At 40.7% G+C, this 27,296-nt stretch overlaps 1 protein-coding gene across 1 annotated transcript; it reads left to right on the top strand.

Annotated features, from left to right (window-relative positions):
• Positions 1–1,403: 1,403 nt before the first annotated feature.
• Positions 1,404–23,310, top strand: LOC127569974 (uncharacterized). Its single transcript, XM_052015104.1, has 12 exons — positions 1,404–1,510; positions 5,678–5,787; positions 7,558–7,899; positions 8,508–8,777; positions 10,023–10,364; positions 10,496–10,756; positions 15,252–15,359; positions 16,719–16,817; positions 17,688–17,762; positions 19,247–19,297; positions 22,126–22,169; positions 22,300–23,310. Exons 2-12 carry the CDS (start codon positions 5,700–5,702, stop codon positions 22,366–22,368), a joined length of 1,749 nt encoding a protein of 582 aa, XP_051871064.1. The 5' UTR covers positions 1,404–1,510; positions 5,678–5,699; the 3' UTR covers positions 22,369–23,310.
• Positions 23,311–27,296: the final 3,986 nt, after the last annotated feature.

Here is a 27,296-nt window from a genome sequence, read left to right as displayed (position 1 = left end):
TGCCAGGCTGTTGCCTGGACTTGGGGACCTGAGTTACAAGGAGAGGTTGCATTGACTAAGACTCTATTCCCTGGAGCGTAGGAGATTGAGTGGTGACCTGATGGAGGTATATAAGATCACGAGGGGCATAGACAGGGTGAAAGCACATAGTCTTTTTCCCAGGGAAGAGGTGCTAAAAACAAGAGGTTTAGGATAAGAGGCGAGAGATTTAAAAAGGACATCAGGTTGGTGTGTATTTGGAATGAGCTGCCAGGAATAGCGGTTGAGCCAGAAACATTAACAACATTTAAAAGTCATCTAGAGAAGTTCACAGATAAGAGAAGTTTGGAGGACATTGGGCCAAACATGGGCTGATGGTACGAAAGAGCTGCAGTCTCCCTGAATGGGGTTGAATCGCCTACTCTATTCCTTCTTTACTATCTTGGTGATTGCGAAAACCCTTTCTGCTCATGATGGACTTTCAGCAGATTACAGAAAGTGGCAACAGATTTCAATCCAACTCAGTAACCTCCCATTGCCAACAAATCACGTGCCCTGTAAAAAGCAGAGAAGGCAGCATTCAGCAGCTTTCATTGTATCAATCCCATCATGAGTCCAGATCACAAATCTCTTCACCATCAAAACATTGCAGAACTGTATCAGGAAATGGAAATAAACTCAACAGGTTCCCTCAGATGAAGGGACATGTGATCTGCTTGTGGAGTGCTCCTTTCCTGTGATCAAAGTTCTGGGAGTCCCTTCCTGTCCGTTGTTTGTTACAGACCAAGGAGACTCTATGGGAGATGGGTGGTGGAAGTGGGAGAGAGATTACGTCAACATAAGTGTGACTTTTCACAACAATCTCCATCCTGTAAATGTTGTGACCAAAGCTGTGCTCAACACTGCAGCATGGGGTCGACACAGTCTCCCACAATTTGCTCCAGAAAGGTGAAGTCTGTCTGGATCTGGTTACAGTGTTTTGCACTTGGTTCTCTCTCATTTTCTCTTGTCAGAACCAGTTGTCTCCCAATCCTCAATCTCGGGGTTGGTCGGGAATATCAGAAATTATTATGAAATGGTTGATGAAAATCCAAATTAACCTTTGGATCTGGAGTGCGTAGAGACTTCAGCAGGGAATAACCCTGAACTACTAAATATTGATTCATCAATTGATTCCATGATGAAACATTTTCTCTGATTTGCCACCTCACCCATTTGAGTCCACCCAGCAACACTTAACGTAACAAGGTTCTCAGATCATGAACATCGATAATGACATTGCACACCTTATGTTCCCATTTTGAGCTTTGCTCAGTTCTCCTTTTCTATCTCAGCTCAGTTGCATTCAACACCAATCATTTCAACACCTTGAAGTGGAAAGGAAGAGGAAGTTTGCTGCCCTCTTCTTTCACAAGAGATAACATCGCCTACTGTGCAGAGTGAGACTGGGGACCTCAACTTGTTGTGTGTCGCCGTACTCGGAGTTTTGTTGCTCAGTCTATGGACTCCTTCAGCACTCGTTTCCCACAAGGTAGGCAACCTCAGTTCAGTATTACTTCAGGGAAAGGATTGGTTTAAATGAGATCTAAATTCTGCACACAGTGTTCAAGGATCTTGTATCATTTGATCTTTCACTCTTTCAACCAGTTCTGCTGTTGAATCTGTTGCTCTTTCAACTAAGAAAGGTCATCAAGTTATCAGATAAAAGTCGAAAATGCTGGAAACACTTAATAGATCAGTCAGCATCATTTGTGGAAGTGAAACACGGAAGAGTCTGGTGAAACATCTTTGACGGGAAATATTAACTGTTTCCCTTGCTTGACTGTCAGAGTGTTTCGAGCATTTTCTGTTTTTGCTTTAGTTTCTTTTGGTGTTTTATCTCCTTCACCCTAAAACATGAAGGAAAGGGTGTTTTCCTCAATGAAGTGACTGCCAGCTACTATTAAACCATTTAACTTTTTTGACTATGGCCTGGTCAGTATTAATCTTTTGGTTTTCTACCCAATTTTATCCTTCTGGTTTCCTAAGCAGTGCTCTGGTGGTGTTTACGAATTCATTGTTAGGGAGTGGAACAATAATGATAGATGTGAGAGGAGGAAATCTTCCTGACCTTGTAAACCAGAGTTTGATTTAACATTTATACACAGAAGGTTAAATGCCTATTTCAGTCATTGATATCTTCAAAGTGTCCAAATGGGTTATTAATTTTAAATAGTAAGTGCCCTGCATTTGTCTAGCTGGTGTTGAGTTAAGATACCTGATTAACACAGAGCAATAGATGGTTAGCTTAAAACTAAAAGTTAATGAGGTTAATGAGGGCTTAAACAGAGAGATAGACAAGAACAAACAAAAGAAAGTCAAAGCTGCGAAATGCCGAGCTGCAGGAAATGCTCAGCAGGTCAGGCCATGATTAGAGAGTCATAGAGTCACAGAGCAATACAGGACGGATACAGGCCCTTCGGCCCAATGAATCCATGTTGACCAGGTGCCCACCCAGCTCGTCCCAATTTCCTGTGTTCACCCTGTATGCCTCTAAGCCCCGCCCCTACATGTACCTATCCAAATGCTTCTTAAATGACACTATTGTGTCTGCCTCAAACACTTCATCTGGTAGCTCATTCCATATACACACCACCCTGTGTGTGAAATGGTTGCCCCTCAGGTCCCTTTTTAAATCTTTCCCCTCTCACCATTAATCCATGCCCCCTGGGTTTGGACCCCCCAACCTTGGGGAAAAGACTGTTACTGTCCACGTTATCTATGCCTCTCAGAATTTTAAACATTTCTGTACAGCTGCCCCTCATTCTCCTACATTCCAAGGAACCTAGGCTAGCCAACCTCTGCCTCTAACTCAGGCCCTCTAGTCCTGGAAACATTCTTGTAAATCTTTTCTGCACTATTTTCACAAAACTCCAAGTTTGGCCTCACCAATGACTTGTACAACTGCAACATAATGTCCCAACTCCTATATTCAGTGCCCTGACTGATGAAAGCCAGCATGCTTAATGCCTTTTTCAATGGTACGTTTTGCAGTTATGGACAGAGTGCAGGTATTCTGCGAAACAGCCACGTTGTTTGTATTTTGCCTTACCGATGTAGATGAGGCCAGATTTGGAGCACCAAATGCAGTAGATGATCTTAACGGAGGTGCAGGTGAATCTCCGTCTCACCTGAAAGGACTGTATGGGTCCCTGGATGGAGGTGATGAAGATGGAGTCGGGGTAGGGGTTGCACATATGGCTGGGTAGGAGCTGGATGGGTGGGTGGGGTGGAGTGAATGAGACAGTTGTAAAGGCAGGTGTTGCATGTCCTGTAGTGACATGGGTAAGTGCCGTGACTTGGTGAGAACCGAGGACCAGTCCAGGGAGTTCAGTCTCTTCAGAATTTTGAAAGGGGAGGGGAAAACTTATCTACTGATGGAATCTTGTTGAAGGAGGCAGAAACTGCAAAGGATGAACATGGAATTCCATGGGCTTTAAGAAATACTTATCGCTAATCAAATCTGAGGGGGAGATGGACAATTTCAGAATGGGATGGGAGGAACCAGAGATGCACCATGTGAAAGTGAGAGCAGGTGGAAATTGGCAGCAAAATTAATTAAAGTTTTGAGTCCTGTAAGAGTGCAGGAAACAGTGCCAATAGAATTGTCGATGTACCAGAAAAATGATTGAGGGAGAGAACCCCAAATCCAGCTGAAACAATTACTACTCCACGTACCCCAGAAGAAGAGAGAAATAGCTTGGTTCCATGTGAGATCCCACAGTTACAGCTTTTATCTGGAGAATGTGAGTGGAGATAAAGGAGAAGCTGTTCAATTGGAGAATAAGATCAAACAGGCAAATGAGGGGATTGGTGAATTGGAACTTACTTTAATACTTTAAGCCAAGGACAGTTTTTTGCTGATGTGGTTCATCTCAGACTGTGACACGAACATAACTCTGTGATTCCAGAAAGGGCCAATTAACTGTTAGATGTGCTTTGCAATGCTGGAACTGGCACTGATCTGTCCGGTCCCGAGCTCTGTACTTGTCATTACACTAATAAATTCTGTGAACCATAGTGTGCTGAGAAGGAAACATTATCTTACATCAGGTTGTCGGATGGAATCCTGTATGTTCATTAACTGGATGTACAGCCAGTAAATGTCTTTCAGTAAGGCACAACTGACATTATGCACTGTGCAGACTGTTGGTAAGGCTGACGTACTTTGACCATCTCTGGAAATCCTGGAGAGGTTTGAACTGCAGTAGTTCATGAAATGAGGCTTGCACCAGTGCTGCCATAATATGTTATTTGTGTTCGGACAGTGAGGCCACAGTGAACCAGTGGAGAAAGCAGGGGGAGTACTTCAGACAATAGATCAATATCTGTTCACTGGAGCCAATCTATTCTGGATATCAAGAATAGTTGATCCAGTTCTCATACGGCTGGTTCAGTAGAGTTTCGATTGTGTTGACTCTCAGCAAACGTATGGGTGGGATTTGCTGATATTCATTCTAGGGCAATGATGTTACCATGTAGAATTGATCAACACATGGGGCAGTAATAATTATATACTATCTGCTGTAACTTCACAACATAACTTTGCTTAACTTTTGTAAGTTATTGGTATTGGTTTATTATTGTCACTTGTACCAAGGTACAGTGAAAAGCTTGTCTTGCATACCAATCGTACAGGTCAATTCATTACACAGTGCAGTTACACTAAGTTAGTACAGAGTGCATTGATGTAGTACAGGTAAAAACAATAACAGTACAGAGTAAAGTGTCACAGCTACAGAGAAAGTGCAGTGCAATATGGTGCAAGGTCACAACAAGGTAGATCATGTGGTCAGAGTCCATCTCATTGTATAAGGGAACCGTTCAATAGTCTTATCACAGTGGGATAGAATCTGTCCTTAAGCCTGGCGGTACGTGCCCTCAGGCTCCTGTATCTTCTACCTGTAGGAAGAGGAGAGAAGAGAGAATGTCCCGGGTGGGTGGGGTCTTTGATTATGCTGGCTGCTTCACCAAGACAGCCAGAGTTAAAGACAGAGTCAAAGGAGGGGAGGCTGGTGTCCGTGACGTGCTGGACTGTGTCCACAACTCTCTGCAGTTTCTTGCGGACCTGGGCAGAGCAGTTGCCATACCAAGCTGTGATGCATCCAGCATCGATAAAAGTTGGTGAAAGTCAAAGGGGACAAACTGAATTTCTTTAGCCTCCTGAGGAAGTAGAGGTACTGGTGAGCTTTCTTGGCTGTGGCATCTACGTGATTTGACCAGGACAGTCTGTTGGTGATGTTCACTCCCAGGAACTTGAAGCTCTCAACCCTCTCGACCTCAGCACCGTTGTTGTAGACATACATGAAATTTATCAGTTCCAGATCAGTGCAAAGTAATATCATGGTGGAAAATGTTTGCTGAATGTATTTTCTTTATTCCCTTCATAACTGAAAGAGGAACCAAAACCAATGGTTACTTTTGTTGGAAATGAGGAAGAGTAATGTTAACATCATGACAAGTAGAGGGGGTGTAATTCACTGAAGAGGTTCTTGGACAGTTACAGTTCACAAAGTGGAATGAGGAAATAATTTGTCAAACTGTTTTGTCTCATTACTTTAACATCACAGTCTCAGGTGTTGAAGATTTTGAACAAATTTGCCTCAGACTTCCTTCAGGTAGTTTCCCGAGACTGGATCTACGTGTTTCACTCTTACAGGGAAAAGGACACAATCTGTGAAATGAGGCTTCGAATGGACTGCAGCAAAATGCCTCCTAGTCTGATGTTCGGTTTCTTTGTTTCTCTCCTTCAGTCTGGTTTCACCCAAAGTAAGTACTTTGGCTCAACAAACCCTTTTAATTTTTTAATGCTTCTTCAGTGCTTCTAAAAAGCAGGTTAAGTTAGGTGGGACCAGTGGATGTGGTGTGTTTGGACTTTTAGTTGTTCCTTCAATAAGGTTCCACACAAGAAGTTAATAAAAACATTAATGTGGATGATATTGGGTGTAATACACAGATGTGCACTGAAGATATTTATAGCCAGTGGGCTTCTGAGGGTATTGTTCAGTGAAGAATGGTGAAGCAAACTGGGCTTGAAATCTTCAGAGATTTAAAGAGTGAAAGATGACCCCACTGAAACATAAAATAGTAACACTGTTTGAAATGGTAGATACATGGATGATGCTTCCCTACCTGGGGTGTCTCATGTCAGGCCTTTCAGGACTGAGATAAGAAAAGAAAATCTTTTCTCAGATACCAGAGACTCTTCAGGATTTTCTATATAATAAATAAATAATGGTCTTTATTTCCACAACCCTGTGCCTCGCAAAGTATGTAAATTTGTCTTCAGCTTCCACAACAAAATAATATCCCACCAAGGTTATCATGATTCTTCCAGTTTTCCGGCTTGTTTTACAGTTTTGTGATCTCCCTGCATTCCATAACATTTCTCATTCAACTGTTGAAAAGACTGAATGTTGTGCAGAATGATTTGAAATGCAAGAATAATATTAAATGTGACAATAAATTAAGGAATCTTTGCAAAGTTATTGTTTTCTGGGTCTGTTTTCTGGGTCAGTTTTCTGGGTCACTCAGATACTCTTCAGTCAATAGAGTTTGAAAAAGACCAACAAAGTTTCAACCACTACTTTAGAAAAGGGAAGTTTGGGAGGAGCCCCCATGGGGTTATTTAAGATTAGAAAGAGGTTTTTTAGATGGGGAAGCTGCTTCTACTTAGAACATAGAACAGTACAGCACAGGATGTCCTTCGTCCCACGATGTCCATGCCAACCATGATGCCAATTTACACTGCCCATCTGCCTGTGGTTGATATCCCTCTGACCCCACCATATCCCTTGCCAATTTCTCCTACGCTCTTCTGCCCGCTGTAATACTGAACACTGTAGTCGAGCAATCACAGTAAATTTCATGTATCATCGCTTTTCAATTTGAATTGTTTTGTGGCAGTGATGTATCTGTTGATGACTGAAGTCGTGACTACATTCAATGTCCAATAGAATTGCTCATTTGCCTTTGTAATAATTCAGTGCCTCAGTAAAGCAGCCAACATAATCAAACACCCCTCCCCACCCCAGACATTCTCTCTTGTCCCCCTTCTTCCCATTGGGCAGAAGTCACAACATCCTGAATGCACATATCACCAGGCTCGAGGACAGCTTCTATCCTGCTGTTATGAGTAAATTCAACAGTGCCCTTTTACAATAAAGTAGACTCCAGACTTCACATTCTACCTAGTCATGGCTTTGCAGCTTATTGTCTGCCTGCACTTTCTCTGCAATTGTCACACTTTATTCTGCATACTGTAATTGCTTTTCCCTTGTACTACCTTGACATACTGATATGATGTAATGTGCAGTACAGTACAGTTTTTCATGGTACCTTAGTGTATGTGACAATAATGAACCAGGTTTCCATTCTAATGGTGATTGGAGTTAACCTATGATGATCAGAGTTAACCTTTGATGATCAGGTGATAAGAAAAATAACACTGCATCTAGGGGAGCACTAATAATGACTGAGGTAGAATTAAGCATTTGTGATTTGAAACCAAAACGCTTTCATTGTTCCTCTTTTTAACAGCAAATCCCAATCGTGTTTATATTTTGGATAAGGCAGATAATATTCTGTTACGTGGACCACACAATCCTGGAAATGGCCCTGTTGCCTGGGATTGGAAACCACAATGTGGGCAAGGAATCCAGCGAATGGTGACTTTTTTTAAAGAAAGATCCAGCTGGTGGACCCCACACTGGGAAGAAAACTTCAGATACAATGTCTTTTTCCATTATATGGTCAATGAATATGGCACTATTCAGCTGAGAATTGAATATCCCACATTTCAATTTGCAGGATCTGTCATATTGGCACAAACACAGCCGAGTTACAAAATCCTCAAAGAGTACAGAATATTTGGGATCAAAGGTAAGTGTGATAAAGTCTTGAAAAGTGTGTCAAATGTTATTCTCTGTGAATTATTTAATTTCTAACAATGAAAGTTTGCTGGGAGCATGTGAGATTGATATTCTCTGCTGCAAATGGGATTGCTCATTGAAACTAACAGGGAAAAAGTTCTGTTCATTTTGGTGCCACTCGGCAGCAGAAACAGATGGATGACACGACACTGTTGGGGGGCAATTGGAAACAAAATCCCATTGAAGGTCTGATGACATCATCACCTGGTCACTGGAGCTGTGAGGCAGCAGCACTACCGGCTGTGTTACTGTACCACCCCACTGTTGGCCAACAAATGGTGCCCAAACTCTGTGCCCCAGAGCTGAATCCCAACACTGCAGCAGGTTCAGGGGGAGAGGTCATTGCCTCTGTTCTGCCTCACTAAATTTAGTGTAACCAGACTCTGAGAGTCTGTGTGCCCACTGTGTTATTGTGTGTCTGAGATCCACCGGTGTCTGGACTCTCTCTCGCAAGGTACAAGTGCTGACAATGGGCACATCCTGAGGTCAGTTTGTGCCCAATCATTGGACTGTACACGTCACCACTCACTCTGAATCTCATTGGTCTGTTTCTCACAGTTGAGGTAAGTCCACGGCAGCCTGCGGGGGGCAGTGACGTCACACTCAGCTGTACCATCTCCAGACTCCCAGATACAGTCAGTCTTCAGTGGGAACGAAAGGTCTCGTCCCAGCAGAACAGGAGGGACACTGATCAGATCCGCCTGAATAACACGGTCTATCTGATGGTCCGACACGTTACCGTGGAGGATGGGAAGTTGTACGTGTGTCAAGTGCGGGAAAACGGAGACATTGTTCGCACAATAGAAGCAGATTTTACTGTAGAGCCAAGTAAGTGCTGTGACCTCACTGTCACCCTTAATCGCAGTTAACCGGCACTATTAAAAGTTTGTTTTGATACGCTGATTTTCCCCATGATGTCACGAAGCACATTTTGCAGAAACACCAAGTTCCCCTCCCTGTGGGATCCAGCACCACAGGCTGCGAGTACCGAGTGCACCTGAGGAGTGGGGGTCGCTCCAGGTCCGACACTCCACCAATGGTCTCAACTCCTGGGTGATCCTGAAGTCCACTCTCGGAAAAGTTTGACTTCTTTCACCTGCCCTTTTGAAAGTAGATCCGATGTCCTGCTGTCATGTGGGTCGTTCGAGCTGTCAGTGAATCGCCACTAACAAGTGTGATCAATGCATTAATCCTGCCCATTAATGCGGAGGCGGGTGCTGGGAGGAACCGAGAGAGGAAACTGTGGGTGGACGGCACAACGTGTCACTGTTCATAACTGAAACCAGCCTGCAGATTTCACAGGTGTTTGGCTCCAAATTCCAACCTACTCCCAGAGAGAGGGAGAAAGAGAGATTCACAGTGTCAACATCACCAGGAAACTGAGGTTTGAGACATGCGGCAGTGCATGGGTGGGGGAGAGCGACAGGGAGGGGAATGTCCAGATGTTCGGCAAGATTCGTGGTATCTGGACCTCTCCCAGGTATGGCATCTGGATCATGGGATTGGTATTGGTTTCTTATTGCCACATGTACCGAGTGTGCCATCCAGACAGATCGTGCCGTACAGAAGTATATCGAGTTTGTAAAAAGAAAAACAAAACATGAATGCAGAAAATGGTGTTGACGTTCTAATGGGACCATTCTGATCATTCCAGTGGGTTATTCAAATATATCGGTGATTATTTTTCAACAGTGAGATGAAAACCATGAAAAAACACGTTTCATTGCATTGACCGTTCATCAGTGTTACAGAGAAAGTGGAGTCCCCATGATAAGCACCAGCACCTCCTGCTGACACCCAGCACAGGGGGTCCCGGTGCACACATCAGCACCGAACAACAAGCGGTCCTCTCTCCCCTCACTGATCCTTCCCACCGAGTCCTCCTGCTGTTTGAAGTGATTCCAGCTGCTGCAGACTCAGGCTTCAGCTGGGAGCGGGAGCAAGTCCCACACGTGGACTGATGAGAGAAGGTGAAGCACCAGGTCCATTCGGCGACGGCAGCTTCTCATCACCTGCTCCTGAACGGCAGCCGTAAAGTTTTAACCCGTTCCCCTCTCTATCTCTTTGATGCAGATTTATATCGCCAGAGCTACACACTTTATCGCTCAGCCACAAATGGCAGTGAACTCCACCTCATCTGTTATAGTCGTGCTACTGATTACGACCTCGCTACCTGGACCTGGGACTCACATCTTCATCAAAGTCCGAGGGAAGCAATCGCAAAGGCATGGAAATTTCAGACCATGAATGTCACCGGGAGCCACTTTGTGAATCGACTGGAGCCCACAGTGACACATTTTAACAGCAGGAATTTCAGTATGAGGATTTTCCCTCTGGTGTTTGAGGATGCGGGAGTTTACCTCTGTACTCTGGATACAAGTGCATTTGTCACTGTCACACTAATCACAGTTAAAGGTAGGAGATAGAATGTTGTGGCACAACAGAATTCCCGAAACTGAAGCGTTTTGCTTTCGGGCAGAATGTCGCTCCCGTTTATAATGAGAACAATAATGTCTGAACTCTCTCTGTTTTTCTTGTTTCCACAGTCACAGCTGAACCAGCTGCTGCAGTGACCGAGGGAGACACTGTCACCCTGACCTGCTCTGTGTCTGACGTCACTGAACCAATGAGACTGGTTTGGATCAATGGTGATGGTGAAACTGTTGGAGAAAAGTCACTGAATGGGGAAGAGAAATCACTGAGTCTGATGATAGATAAAGCTGACAGAGGCAAAGGGAACTGGACGTGTGGTTTGTTTTGTCAAAATAGACTCCAGCTTTCAGTCCCGTACAATGTGGAATTCAGAGGTAAGTGTCTCGAGGCTTTCGCATTATATTGAGGTTCATGGTGCAGGTTTGTTGGCGATCATTGTTCTCTCTGTCAGCAGCGACCTTTCATTTCCATCCTGTGTGGGACACTCTATAGGGGCAGAAATTTAGAATTACTTGTGATTCCAGTTTTGTGTGTGTGTGTGTGACGGTAGCATAATTTAACTAAATGTAATTAATTTGGTCACTGCAGTGTTGGAATGTTTAAATTACCTCGTTTGTAATCCAAATGTCTTGATTGTCAATCAAAGGACTCGTGTTCAAATTTCACTATGGATGGACGCTGTTGGATTTAAACTCAGTTAATATTCTGTTTTACACGGGTGGCAGAGTGGCTGCATGTGGTGAGGCTGTCTCAAAGCACCAGCAACTCGAGATCGATCCTAATTTTCTCCCTGTGACTGTGTGGATTTTCAACATCCAGAAGATATTCCGGTTGTTAGCTGATTGGCCAGTGTAGATTACCATTTGTGTAGGTGGCTGATGAGAATATTGACAGGACATGGTTAATGGGCAGGTGAGGAATGGGATTTCTCTGAAAGTTTGCATATGCACATGGAGCAAAATGGCCTGTCACGAACCAGCAACAAAAGAACCACACTGAGCATGATTCAGTGTTAAAAACTATTTTATTAATCACTACTTATGATAATACGTAAAACAGAAGTAAAAATGTTAGTATGTTAGAATTCAAAAATGTTAAACCTTGAACGTTAACCCCAAAACTAAACTCTTCGTGTGTGTGTGTGGCAAAGTCCAAAACTCCCAGTTCCGGAATGGTTCTTAAAGTTCAGTTCCGCAAGCCATAAGGTGAAACATGAGCAAGGGCTTCTTCAACAACCACCGTTGTCTGAAGATAAAACGTAGACGTAGAGAAACATAGAGAGAGTAAATACGAAATCCAAATGTTCCATGATGGAACTCAAACGACACTCCAGTGTTTACTCGGTAGTGACTTCCTCACCCCGAAAAGCATCCGAACCGTGGTCGTCCACACACAAATACCTGTTTCCTTCTACAGGTCAGCAACAAAGTGAACTCCACCGGATTACTTCCAACTTCCATACATGGATTTCAGTGGCAGACACAGTTATAGTTTCTCATCCATCGATAGAGAAAACTAGCAGGCTGGTGTCTCTCTCCCTTCTCTCTCTCTCCTTCTTCTTCTTCTTCTAACTTCTTCAACAACGTCATTACGTCCTTTATCTTCTATTGACGTAAGCACGCCCCACACACACATACACACACACTCTCTATCTTAAAGGGACTTTCAGTGAGTCCGTAACAGGCCTCTTTCCTGTTGTATGGAATGTGGAACATCTCTTAACCAATCCAAAATAAGGAAGTGCATGATTGGCTATTTCTGACATCACTTTCCTTCCATGACCCTCATGAACCTTGGAGACCCCTGCCTTAGTCAGTATCTGAGCAGTCACATAAAAACATTCAGTTGAATTAATGAATCAGTCAATACCTGATTATTAACTAATTTGTTCAGAGATCATTTGCTTTAATCAATCCTGTTATTCCTAGTCACCTCTGCTGAGCATCTGTATTTACAGATGTCATCTATATGCATTTCTACATGGATTAATTGTCATGAGAACAAGGACTATGTCCCCTTTATTATCCCCATAGGTCTATTTAAATATGTTCTGCATTCTTTTATGCATCTTCTATCCCAGAAAATTCCATTAACTCAAAAGCCCGTGTGTTCTGAGAAAACATGATGTATAACATTGACTCCAAATATCTAGCTCAAGTCTTCATCTGTGTTGTTCTGCATGTCATTGTACCAACCTCAGTTCCCTATGGAGTTGCTTCAAGGGCTGTTGTATTCCCATGACCTCTGGTAATGAGAGGTTATCATGAAGAGAATATTCCAATGAACTGTGTTTATTGTACTGCTTTTAGCTCAGCTATACAAATCAAATAACTTTTGCAAGTCAGAAATACACTTTTGTCTATGAATTTTCTACACTATGCTATGCACACCAACCTTGCATATCACTATCACACTGTTCATGAAATTCACTTCATCAGGTTGAGCAGGAATGTACATCAGCAAAGTGGAGCCATTTCCATTGGCTTTCTGATCTAGCTATAATTTGAATATAGCATCAGAACATTAGAAAAAAATCTCAGCAAATAATATTTTCAGCTGAAAATATTGCAGTTGAAACTCTCCACTCTTCAGGCTTGGCACTCATATTAAAAGTGAACATAATGTATATGTCCTGTAGGTCAGGCAACACGTGTGGAGAGAGAGAAACATTTGAGGTTCATGACCTTCCATAAAAAAAATTGGGAGAGTCATAGATTTAAAATGATTGGTAGAAGAATTAGAAGTGAGAAATGGAAACCTTTTTTGTACTCAGAGGGTACAAACAAAGAAACAGAAATTAGCTACAGAAGTTGGCCACTCAGCCCCTCCAGTAATCTCTATCCCCATTCTATCTACCTCAGGCTTAAAATATGCAAAGGTTCTGCTTTCATTGTGCTTTGAGGAAGAGACTTGCACCCTTCTTGTAGGAAGAAGTTCATGTCATGTTTGTCTTAACTCGGCAACATGTTATTTTTCAACAATAATTCCCAGTTATAGATTTTCCCACAGGAGGAAATATCATCTCCACATCCATGCTATGGAGACCATATATATTTCAAACCACTCACCACTCAGTTTTCTAAACTCCAGTGGATACATGCCTAGCCTGTCCAGTCTTTCCTCATTGAAACAACCTGCGTATTCCAAGTATCAGTCTAGTAAAAGTTATTTGAGATCAATACTCCTCACAATACCCCAGATATGGTATTATAAATGCTCTATATTACTTATGATCCTACTTTTGTATTCAATTCTCTTTGCAATAGATGAAACGTTTGTTAGCTTTCCTAATGACTTGTTGTACCAGTATTTCATGTACTAGGATACCCAGGTTCCCTGCATCTCAAAGATCTGCAATCTCTCACTATTTGTATGATTATGCTTTATCTATTTCAACCAAAATACTCCATCAACACCTCTCAATCCTGCAACCTCTCTCACCAAGAACGACAAAGGTGCATAGGACCAACCCCAACAGCATGTTCCCCTCCAAATCTCACACCATCCTGATTTGAAATATATTGTCACTGCTCCTTAGTTGTTAGATCCAAATTCTGGACCTCCCTACCCAACAGCACTGTGGCAGTACCTGCACCAGAAAGTATGTGTGAATACTCTCACCACCTTGTCACAGGCAATTAGGGAGGAGCAATAAATGCTGGCCTTGCCACCCATGCTGCATCCTGCAAAACAATTACAAAAAAGATTTGTGAACCTCTAAATTGTGGATTAAGTATTAGAATGTGAGGTAGGTAGGTAACTGTTTTCCAACCAGCATAAACACAATGGTCTGAATGGCCCCTTGTGTGGTAAATGTTCTATCATTCCATCCAATTTACACTATTACACAAAGGCAATATCTACCCTGTATTGTTTAGTTCTCACTGAAACAGTAATTATTTCAGTTTCAGCCCAGACAATGAGTAGTATTTGCCTGTTGTATGGCAGAAAGTTTTACAGCTGAATCAGATCCTTCGTTGATGAGAACATAGAACATTACAGCACAGTGCAGGCCCTTCGGCCCACGATGTTGTGCTGACATTTTATCCTGCTCTAAGTGTTCTCTAACCCTTCCATCCCACATAGCCCCTCATTTCTCTATCATTCATGTGTCTATCTGAGAGTCTCTTAATGTCCCTAATGTATCTGCCCCCACAACCTCTGCCAGTAGTGCGTTCCAAGCACCCACCACTCTCTCTGTAAAGAACTTACCCCTGACGTCCCCCTTGTATCTTCCTCCAATCACCTTAAAGTTATGTCCCCTCCTGTTAGCCATTGTCGCCCTGGGAAAAAGTCTCTGACTGTCCACTCGATCTATGTCTCTTATCATCTTGTACACCTCTATCAAGTCACCTCTTATCCTCCTTCTCTCCAAAGAGAAAAGTCTTAGCTCACTCAACCTATCCTCTTAAGACATGCTCTCCAATCCAGGCAGCGTTCTGGTAAATCTCCTCTGCACCCTCTCTAAAACTTCCACATCCTTCTTATAATGAGGCGACCAGAACTGAACACAATACTCCAAGTGGTCTAATCATAGAGCTGCAACATTACTTGGCAGCTCTTGAACTCAATACTCTGACTAATGAGGGCCAACTCACCATACACCTTCTTAACAACCCTATCAACCTGCGTAGAAACCTTGAGGGATATCTGCAAGATAGAATCACCAAATTGATACTAGGAATGAAATCCCTGTGTGATTTGTTTCTCTGAAGGGTCAGTTGTAATACTCCAGTCTTCTTGAGTGGGTGAAGTTGGGTAAGGAATCTGATGCAGCAGCATTATCCATTCGCTCATTCAGGGATCTTTAAAAAGAGATTAATTACTTGTATTATCTAAAAGTGAAATTTGTGCTTACTCTTCTGTCAGATACTCTTCTGTCAAATAACACCAATGTTGTTATTATTGGAAGTCTGGTTCTTCTGCTCATCATTATCCTGGGAGTGGTGCTATGTTTGAAAAAGTGCAAGAGTAAAGGTGAGATGCATGACAAAAATCCTAATAAAGCACATAATTCCAAAAAAATTACCAATGACAATTTTATCTTAGATGCATTTATGTTGCAATCTGATAAATTGCAGGCAATTGTTTGATGTGATATATTTTAAGTAATTGATTGTGCTTTAAAACCTGGCATTCTGCAATGCTGGGTTGGAGTGGCATTGGTGGGGAGGGTTGGGTGTTCATGTGTAGTGATAAATGTGGTAGCTATAGTTCTGCAGACGGGTAGAGCAATCAGGTTCACTCGAAGTTTGCACCATAGTTAATGAGATGAATGTTCAATTGGCTTGTAATTTGGTGCTGGTGATGGGCAGTAATCTTAGCCACTTTACCAGTGTATGGAGTATAATGTAGGGAAACTGTGAGATTATCCATTTTGGGAGGAGGAATGAAAAAGAAAATTATTAAATGGAGTGAGACTACAAAATATTGTGATACAAAGGGATATCAGTGCCCTGGGGTATGAAATACAAAGAGTTTGCATGCAGATACAGCAGGTAATTAGGAAGGCTCATAGAATACTGATATTTATTGCATGAGTTATGGAAAGTAAAAGTAAGGAAGTTTTGATGCAGTTTTACAGGGCATTGGTGAAACCATATCTGGAGTATTAGTTATAGTATTGGTCTCTATACATAAGGAAGGATATGCAGAGAACATTCTCTGGAATGATTCCTCGGATGAAGGGGTTAAAATTTTGAAGTGGAGTGACTCCTGTGTCGGTATCCAGAACTGGGGGTGGGGGGAATGTTTCAGAATAAAGGATGTTCATTTAAGATGGAATTTCTTCACTCAGGACTTGATGCTTTGTAATTCTCTACTCCACAGCAATGTGAAGGTGGGGGTCATTGAATATATTCAAGATGGAAATAGACACTCGTTTGGAGTCAAAGGGCAGGGAGAGAGAGAGTAGGAAAGTGGTGTTGAAGTCTAAATTGTTCAACCATGATCAAACTGACTGGCACAGCAAGCTCAGGTGGTCAAGTGAGCAATTTTTGCTCCTGTTTCTTATGCTCTTGTGATTATGGCATCCATTTGAACATCAGATTCTCAAGCTGACAACACGAGTCTCCCTTAGTACCATGCAGATGGACCAGACCAGATTATGTGCCCACTACCTAGAAAGGGTCCTGACCTCAAAACATTAGAAAACCACATTGCACTGTAACTCAAAATCTGTGTCTAGTGTCAGAAGAAGTATCAATTATTTTTATAATGTATTTCAAACAAAGAAACATCTCAGTGAATGAAGCATTTTAGAGTTTGTTTAGTTGAATATGAAGAATTCATAAGGAAAAATGAATGCGCTTTAATGGGTGTCGTCCATGTGAACAGATTCAGGAAATCAAAAACAGAAGCCTCCGCAAACAGGGGGAAATACAGAAGAAGCATCCCATCTTTATTCAAATGCTACTGAAATTCAGCAAATGCAAGGTAACATGGAAACATTTAAAACATAACTGGGATTTTACCAGTGCTGCGTTCTATTGCTCATGGCAATGCTTCAGTCAATTTGCAATTTTTAGTTTCAAATCTCTCCATCACACAAAGCTGTGTTTGTTCTGTTTCACTCAAAACTCCATGGGACTTGACAGAATTCTATAATTCTCCAAAGTCCCACTTTTTGTTTTGTTTTACTGTAAACCTTAATGATTCAGAAATTTTCTATTTTCATAGGCTGCTCTGTAGGTTAAAAGTACTAAGTAGCAAGGGTGTAATGGACTGAATCACCTCCTCCAATATCATACATTTTTTCAACAAAGTTCCTAAACATTTGCTAACACTAATTACAATAAGCCAACTAAGAACCAGTTCTGAGCAGTGGAACATTTTTCAATTGAGTTCATTACTAATTTATGATGTGATGTTGATTGTCAAATTTTACATGCCTGGCAATGCATCATATTCAAATCTTATTCTTCATTCTCTGTAAACATGGGAAAACATAATATTGCAACAATAGCCTGCATGACATTAAATCTCACTGATGATTTGCTTGCATCTTGATGAACCCTGAGAATAATGGCATCATACTCAATGGATTGTACTTCTGAGAGTGGTCCCATATTTCTTGTGAAATCATCCTCTTACCATTAAAAGCCTCTAACATCTGTCGCAAATACTCTTCACAGATGAAGCTAAAGATTCAGTCTACAATGATCATTGCTTTTACATAGGATTGTATTCTGTGATGGACTGTACACACTCCTACACATTCTTGTAGCTGTCTAGCAATAGAGCACTTTTTGTAGAAACATCTGAAAAAGCTTTAAAGTTAGTCTTAATCAGAACTTTTTTTTCCAGGAGATGAGACACCAGTACCTGAGACCAGTCATATTGCTGAATATATGTCTGTCAATGGAAAGTCAAAGCAAGAAGGTAAGATGAATTACTTTACACAGCTCTCAATGCAAGTTTTTTCTTAAAATAAAGACATTGCCATATTTCATAGAGCTAAAGTTTTGTACGTAGTTTAATATTTTGTACTGGAAGCCCTATATATTTGTAATGAATTCTGAACAGTCTTTAGTAATGTTTGATTTTGTAATGGTGGATAACCATATGTTATATCGATGGCCTTCAGTTTTGTTCCTTTTCACAAGTACAAACACGGTCTCTATGTTATCTGATCAAAACCCTCCAGAATTTTAAAAATCTTTATTGGCCTCTCACCACTCAATGTTCACTTTTCACATTCCAGTATTTGTATCCTTTCTTGAAAAGTATGACCCCTTATTTCTATTATCATCCTTTATGAAACTTTTACACCTTCTACATATCCTTTTTTTTAACATGGTGATTGAATGTGGTCAAACTAACATTTGATGAAAGTTCATTTCCTCTAAACAATATTTTCTTTGTCCTTATTAAGCTGTGACCCTACTTCTAGTAAGTTATGTATTTTAGTTCCTGGACTTCTTTGCTTCTCAACTGCATTCAGATTATTTTTTAATTCAATTCCTCATTTTTCTGATCAAATGGCAGTGTTGACATTCAGTTGTCAATTATATATCCATTCTGAAGTTTCCTGAAACTCGTTGCAGACATCCTCAGTAATGACTGTTCCCTCACCTGCATCAAATGCCTGAATTAGATGACTTTCAGGTGCTCCTCTACTCTCCCAGGTGCAGCCTGTTGTAAATTTATTCAGTGTCTGTATTTTGCCCTACTTTCTCAACACCCTGCTTCTGCAATGCAAACACTTGGAGCTATTTCTGCAATATTTCACATTCCCCAGTCATTTGTTGATGTAAAATGAATAAAGTAAGCCTGTAGCAGCAAGTGTGGATGTCAGGACCACACTTGGCTTTGAGACTCCACATGATCATTTAGCTTCCCATCACTGTTCAGGCTGAAGGAACAAAGTACATTGGATTACAAACCAGAAAACCCTGTGTTTGTGGAACAGCAGCCTAATGACACATAGCAGGGGAGGGAGAAAAGAAATAATATGGAAAAGAAAATGTGATTAGTTGCAATGTTCTTAATTTAAATTATTTAAATAAATGAGGCAGAGCCAATTTAACAACAGTATCATTTTCAAAATAGAAATCTGAGTTCAAGACCCATTTTGACCCATTCGTGCCCTCTTGATTGACAAATCATTGGGAAAACCGAATGTAGAAAATTGTCAACTTTCAGCTAAGACCTGTTTTGTGCAAATTAATGCTATGATCGTATTGTTTGAGGGACAGCAGGGAATTAGACTGGTGAAAACTCTTTCCTAAACTATTAACAACTACAGATTAACTCATTATTCTACCCTTAGAAGTGTGAATAGTATTTGTTTGTCCGACAACAATACTTCCATTTTTAAGTCCACTGTATGCATGATGTAAATTTTATATTCCTTTTCTCTGCAGACACAAAGGAAGCTATTCATTATGGGTCTATATCCTTTAAGAAAACATCAGGTAGTAAAAATACTTTTTTCAATTTTCTCTTTCATTTTTGTTTTATCTTTCCAGACTGTTAGTGCTAGGTAAGAAAATTCATTGCCTTTGGGCTCCTTATAAGAGCTCAGAAGGAGCTGGGATAAAGCTCCTCACTATGTGCCTCATCAGGAAATTGACAGTGGAGGCTCAATCAGTTACATATGCTTCTCTGAGTCAAGGTCATTGTTTAAGTCCCATTATGGATATTAAAATACAGAAATCTGTGTCAATATAATAATGAGGTACATTGTCACCAAAAGGTGCTGCTTTTCAGATAGTGTTAAACCCTTTGCATACTCAATGATCATAAAGCTGCCAATGATAGCATTTCAAAGCAGAACAAGAGTTATCCCTGCTCACATATTTATACTTCAACCAACAACACTGAAAAGCAGATAATACTGATATTATCACATATTTGTTTGTGATAGCTTGCTATTTGCATTTTGACTACTATGGTTCCATGAGTGACTACAATTTTAAAAAGTCATTCGGAGACACTGTAAGGTTGTGAAAGGCACTAAATAAGTGCAACTTTAATGGTGAGCTCAGCTGCCAAATTTTCCTTTGAACACAAACACGTTTGCATGCACAAATACAAAAACAATGTGGAATTTGAAAAAATATTGCACACTTGGCCATAAATTACTAGAGATTGCACTGAGACTGAAGAACCTATAACAAATAATATTGAAGTACCCCAATCACCAAATTAAGTAATGGGAATGGACAAATAACCTGAAAGTTATCATACAGGAAGAAATTACACATGGGCATGAGGATGTAAAACCAGTGGTAGTTCAGTAATTGCTTGTAATTCACTGCCAGACATTGTTTTCCTGACTTTAGTAAAGTTGATAGAATTTGATTATGCCCATTTTTTGCAAAGCTCCCTCCCCAGCTTAGCTACTAGCTTGTGTTCAAGTTCAATCGCACAAATTCCAATCCTCCTATGGGATATTATGAAATTGATTCCAATAAATGGCAAAATCCGGAAAATCTTGCTAATTTGTGAAGTCTGACATCACTGGCATCTGTGAAGAAACTCTTGACCTCCCTAATATGAAGTCTAGGACTGAAATGATGAGAATGACCAGGAAACTGAAGAGCTAATTCAGCCCAAATGCTATGAGTAGCTGGACTGGAGACTCCCTTTTCCTTGAGGAAAAATAAACAGATTTACAGACACTTGAAAACTGAGTTCCGACAGAAAGCCTGGGATCTAAAGCCAATGCAGAGAATGTAGCAGGCTCACCAAATCAGTGGCAGTCCTGACATGTGTGGGTTGTCAACAGTTTAAAAGACATTTACAATCCCAATATCCAAGACTCCAATCCACTGAGTGCAGGAATGGGGGTGAACTCATCAGGGACAGAAAGGCAGTACACACACATTGGAAGGGAGACTTCAAAGAAGTCCTTAACTACAACACCTGATGTGAGCGCAATTGATCCCATCTCACAGCAGCCTATCCAGACCAGCCTTGCCACCAGTCCTGATTGAGAAAAAGTTGAGAAGCCCATATCCCAACTCAAAATTAGCAATGTCTTTGGAGCAGACAATACCACCAGATTCAATGGAGGAACAAGTGAACTTATGTCAGTATCCTCTCTCAGGCAAACTTCAATACTGAGGCCTTAGTTTCACTCAGTTGGCTAAATTGTGCAATGCCCAACACCAGATGCCCAGTTTACTTACTAGCATATTTTTGGGATCTGGGAGGAAACCAAAGTACCTGATACAATCGTGGGAACAATGTGCAAATTCCACACAGTCAGTCCCCAAGATCAGGATTGAACAAAGATCCCAGGAGCTACGCATCTGCACTGCTAACTGCTGTACTACTGTGCCACCCAAGGCTCAAGTCAGAAGCCTGATAGAATATTTTGCACTTTGCTAGTTGAGTGCAGCTTGAATAACTGTCAAGAAGACTTGGACAAACTAACTCTCTTGATTGGCGCCCCATTCACCACCCCATTCATTCCCTCCATCACCAGCACACAGTGGCAGCAGTGCGTACCATTTGCAAAATGTGGTACAGTTATTCACCCTGTCAACTCTGACAGCACCTACTGAACTCACAACTTAATTCACTAAAAGGAGAGTAGTAGGTGGATAGGAACATTACCACCTGCAGGTTCCCCTTCATGTCACATGCTATCCCAAATTAAAAGTATATCACCAACCCTCCATTGTCACTGGGCCTAGTCAGGAAATCCCTCCCTCAACCATGGGAGTACCTTAATCAGAACAATGGCAGTGGTTCACTACCATCACTGTGAGGAGGGGTTGGTGAGTAGATGGAGCCAGTTAGGGGGAGGGAAGAGTGGAGGTAAAGACAGAGGCTGGGAGCTGATAAGTGGAGAGAACAAAGGGCTTCCGATTCTGGAATCTTGATTAGTAAGGAAGGTGATAAATGGAACCAAATAAGGGAGTAATGATTACTATTGCTAAATCCCCCACCATCAACATCCTGGGGATTAACATTGATCAGAAAATTAACTGACCTTTGGATTCACCTGAAAAACACTCACTTTCAACAGTTCCTGACTGAACTATCAGTGAGCAATGCAATTTCCCAACAATCATGGAGGAGCTTAGCTCACTTGGTTCACTGTGCAAATGCCATACTTAGTTTGGATCTGACTCTCAGAGATGGCAGCTTGTTCATAGTCAATCTGTGCTTTGTTGATCCACTGTCTGCATGAGACAAATGCAACATAATAAGGATATTTGTATTCAATTTGTATTTTATGAATGCTATCCATCAATATTATCTTTAATTGTGGTGTTTGCAATTATCACAGGTAGCAGACATGACATGCAGTGCAGTAACCAATCATCAGATGCTGTAAGTGCATCAATTTCTACTGATCACATCTCGTGCTAAATTTTACTTGCCGCCACAAATTTATAAATTGTTATTTAATGTAAAAAGTCCAAAGACAGATTACCTTTTTGTAAATGTTTTTCTCTTTTAGAATATTGCTGCTTCAGATGGTGATGATTTCGTTGTCTATGCACAAATAGCAAAACCAACATATGAATAAACCGATGAGAATACAAAGAAAGATTTTGGAATTGTATATTTTTGGGAATTAAAATCTTTCCCTTGGAAATGTTCTGTAACCTTTTTTCATGGGAATCTGTGCTGATCTAACAATTCTAAAATGGACTTTTCAAGCCTCAACTTATGACAAATGTCTTAGAAGAGGGAATTGGTTCTTGAGTTTGAACATCTTTTCACAACTTTTGAAGATACTATGTAAATATATTGAACATTGCCAGTAATTTTGCTATTGGCTCAACAAATATTTAAAATTTCCAACATTGTATGGTTTGAGCATTAACAACGCAGGTTGTCAGTGGTGAGGCAGTGCAGTATATTTTGGGATACTGTGCTATTTACTTTGTCACACTGGAGAGCAAATAGTGCAAAATCACCTGAAGATTATTCCCCTGACCAACCTTAGAAGTGGCTCTAATTGACGAGGTTGCCATATGTAATTTGCAAGGTAAAATAAGGAAGGAGCACAGCTGCCCAAAAATTATCAACTATCCGCATAGCTCAGTGTTGATGCTACTTGGAAGGCTGATGCTATTTTCAGCTTCCCATGGGTACCAACGAAAAAGGGCAACTGGCAGAATGAGAAAGGCAACATAACATTCAAGTGCCAGCCTGTAAAACAAAAATGATCAGATGTTGTCATTAATTAAATATAAGTAAACCAATTTCCATTTTATTTCTAGGGTCTAAAAACTTAAATAAGACACAGAGAAATTAAAAAATGTCTTCTAAAATAGCACCTCTCTAAAAGTATGATTATATGTGTGTTTTTTCTTTACAAGGTAATAATTTTGAGTGTTGTGTTTTCACATTTTTTGAAGATGTTGTTCAACATTTTGCCAGTTAGAATGTCTTCGATATTTGTAAAACAGAGAATGAGTCAAAAGGCACACTTACAAGGAAAACAAGTTCAAAGGCTTGACTACAACAGAATGATTGCTGCAGAATGAGAGAGTCTGAAGTGGGAAATCAAACTTCAGGTTAGTAATTGGTTTATTATTGTCACATGTATCAAGATACAATGAAAAGTTTTTGTTTACATGCTATCCAAACATACATTCCATTCCATACACAAGTACATCAAGGAAGTACAAAAATAAAATAAAACAGAACGTAGAGGATGATGTGAATTCAAGATTTCTCATCAATGGTAGAGGTCTGTTTGCTCCTTTTGATCAAAGTTTGCTCCAAAAATTCAGCTTGTTACCAAATGTAATATGTACCTGCAATAAATGTATTACTAGATGTGAACATTATTTGTTTCTTTAAGGCTGTCACCCCTTTAAGAGTTGTATTATAAGACTAACTGCTCTTTGGATTGCAACAAAATGTATGTAAAGCTGCAGAGGCAATCTGTGGGGGAAAAAAATTTACAAGAATCTAAACTTTTAATAAACTTGTTTGTGTTTCTTATTTCTCCATGTGTATCAACTGTATAATCTGCAATGGCACTGGCAAGACAGACAGGCTGGCAAAGAATAATTACTAACAAAATCAACAAAGCAGAAAAAGATACCTGGAGACGATGTGGCCACATTGATACTGAGTCTGAAAAGCTCACAATAAATCAAGTCCAAACTCTGGACTTGAGTATTAAGAAAGAGGGAAAAAAAAGAACACTGTATGCAAAATTGAGTGTAGTTAGAGACAAGCCTCGTATTTATCACAGTGTTGACAAAACAGAATAGCTGGTCAGTCCCAGACTGGTTAAAAAAGAAAACCTGGTGGTTACGACAAGGCATGGGAGCTCTTTAATTTTTACTTCAAAAGAATAGGAATGTCTTTTTGAATGGAATTATTGAGATAGGTGAGGGCGCTCAAATTCAGGCCACATGTGAACATGTGGTTTTTCAAGAGAAATTGGGAAGGATACATATGCAACTTAGTAAACTTACTTGTGTGGTATGGGTCAATTAATGCCATATTCGATAAAGTAATAGTGACAATCCTTTCAACCTTGTAGAAAGTTTTAAGTTTGGAATCCATAACCAGAGTCAGGAGAGAAATGCTAGGGGATCGAGGGTCCAGAGAGGGAGGAATGGAAAAAAAAAATCAGTATTAGGGAATGGTGTTAGGGAAATTCATGGGAAGGCCAATAAATACCTAGGTACTGATAATCTACGTTTCAGAACACCTCAGTAAGTGGCCCAAGATATAGTGGATGCTTTGGTAATCATTTTCCAATATCCTGTGGATTCTGCATCAGTTCCTATGGATTGGAGGGTAGATAAGACCATAAGATATAGGAGCAGAGTTAGGTCATTCAGCCCATCGAGTCTGCTCTGCCATTTAATCATGGGTGATTTTTTTTCAACCCCATTTTTCTGCCTTCTCCCAGTAACCCATAACCCCATTACCAATCTAAGAACCTATCAATCTCTACCTTAAATACACACCCAATGACAGTCTCCACAGCCCTCTGTGGCAACTAATGCCAGAGATTCACCACCCTCTGGCTGAAGAAGTTCCTCCTCATCTCAGTTTTAAAGGGAAGTCCCTTTATTCTGAGGCTGTGCCCTACTATCCGAGACTCTCCGACCAATGGAAATAGCCTCTCCATGTTCACTTCATCCAGGCTTTTCAGTATCTGGTAGGATTCAATGAGATCCTCCCTCATCCTTTGAAACTCCATCAAGTACAGGCCCAGAGACTACAAATGACCCTTGTATGTTAAGCCTTTCATTCCTGGGATCATTCTTATGAATGTCCTCTGGACTCTCCAGGGCCAGCACATCCTTTCTTACATATGGGGCCCAAAATTGCTCACAATATTCCAAATGTGGTCTGACCAACACCTTATAAAGCCTCACCAGTACATCCTTGCTTTTACATTCTAGTCTTCTGGAAATGAATGCTAACATTGCATTTGCCTTCTTTACTACAAACTCAACCTGCAAGTTAAGATAATCCTGAACTAGGGCTCCCAAGTCCCTTTGCACCTCTGATTTCTGAATTTTCTCATTTAGAAAATAGTCTACACCTTGATTCTTCCTACCAAAGTGCATAACCTCACACTTCCCTATGCCGTATTCCATCTGCCACTTCTTTGCTCACTCTCCTAACCTGTCCAACTCCTTCTGCGGACTCCCTGACACTGTGACACTATATGTTCCTCCACCAATCTTGGTATCATCTGCAAACTTGGCCACAATGCCATCAGTTCCTTCATCCAGATCATTAAAGTGAAAGGCTGCGGTCCCAACACTGACCCCTGCGGAACTCCACTAGTCACCGGCAGCCATCCTGAAAAGGACTCTTTTATCTCCAATCTCTGACTTCTGCCAGTCAGCCAATCTTCTATCTATGCTAATACCTTTCCTGCAACACCATGGGCTCTTGTTTTGCAGTGTCATATGCGGCACCTTGTCAAAGGCCTTCTGAAAATCCAAGTAAATAACATTCACCAGCTCTCCTTTATCTAACCTGCTTGCTGCCTCCTTGAAGAATTCCAACAAATATGTCCGATGATATAACTATTTTAAAAAGGAGGAAGAGAGAAAACAGGGCATTATAGGCTGATTATGCTTGACAAATTTACTGGGACTCCTTGAATATATAACTAGTAGAGTGAGTGGGGAAAACCAGTGAAGGTAGTGTTTTTGGATTTCCAGAAGACTCACTTAAGAGATTAGTGTGTAAAATTAAAACACATGGGATTGGGGTTAATGTACTGTCATGGATATAGAGCTGATTGGGAGTCAGGAGACAAAGAGTTGGAATAAAGGGGTATTTTTTCAAGTAGCAAACACTGACTAGTGAGATACAGCAGGGTTCAGTTCCTGGACCCCAGCTATTCACTATATTAATAATTTAGATGAAGGAAATAAATAAAAAAACAGGTCTAGGTCACATGATTCCAAAAGGCATGAAAAGCAGTTCAGGCATGAAATTATGCTGCCATGCTCTAGGAATCACTCAGCTCAAATGTGTTGGTTCAAAGCAGCTATTTGCTTTAATTGCAAGGTATATGATTCCTGTATGCAAAACTAAGCGGAGCACAGCGAGCCTGAAGTATGACAACAGGCAGTGTTCAAATAGAAGGAAAACAAATGACACCACGAAACACGGGATTACACAATGCCAAGGTGATTGAGTAATGTGTGAAATGCGTCATACACAGATTAAAAAAAAATGATTTTAAATGTTACAACGCTGTTGACCTTACTTTGGCAGCCTTGATGATAAACAAACTAATCAAACACGAATATTTCATTCAAGAATGAATAACTGATATTAGCAAATGTTTTAAGATACACAGAAACATACAAAATTGATCCACTCTGTCCAATGCAATTTATTCTTACAATATAAATAAAACTTGAGACCACAGTGCTGCTTTAACTCAAAACAAATCTATTCCTAGTGTTCTTCTCTGTTGGAAAGTGTGATAAAAATGTGTTTTTACTGGGTGAGTGGCATTTTATTTTCTTTGGCCACTGAATGCCGATGTTATTGGCAAGGCCAATAGCTATTGCCTACCCCTAACTGGTGAGCTGCCTCTTTAAACAACTATGATTCATGTGTTGAAGCTGCAATGGCGGTAGGTAGGAATTCTACAATTTTGATCAAGTTGCACAACTGTTTCCACATTTGGTAACTTGACAATTATATCCCCATTTCAAACTGCCAGCTTCTGTTACTATAAATGAGGAAGTGGATAATGAAGATGTTTCCTCATTATTATGATGCAACAACTTAGCCAGTGTGTTCATCTTCAGCTGCTATTAACTGTCAATGCTGATTCTTAACAATGCAAGCATTTTTTTCTCAATTCTACAGGATGCAACTATATTTCTTTCTGGATTCACACATGGCAAACTGGAAAATCTGATGAACCTAACAGGCAGTTTAAGCTGACTGAGCCTCAGAGAAGCTGAAAACTCAAGAAAGTAGTGAATGATTAATAAAAGG

Source organism: Pristis pectinata, chromosome 4 (genome assembly GCF_009764475.1).
Source record: "Pristis pectinata isolate sPriPec2 chromosome 4, sPriPec2.1.pri, whole genome shotgun sequence".
NCBI lineage: Eukaryota > Metazoa > Chordata > Chondrichthyes > Rhinopristiformes > Pristidae > Pristis > Pristis pectinata.
This window is presented reverse-complemented; position numbering and strand designations above follow the sequence as displayed.

Coding starts and splice junctions, on each gene's coding strand:
- LOC127569974 (XM_052015104.1), top strand. CDS start 5,700: ATGAGGCTTCGAATGGACTGCAGCAAAATGCCTCCTAGTCTGATGTTC. Junction 5,788..7,557: donor TCAGTCTGGTTTCACCCAAA/GTAAGTACTTTG, acceptor TCTTTTTAACAG/CAAATCCCAATCGTGTTTAT. Junction 15,360..16,718: donor GAAAAAGTGCAAGAGTAAAG/GTGAGATGCATG, acceptor CCATGTGAACAG/ATTCAGGAAATCAAAAACAG.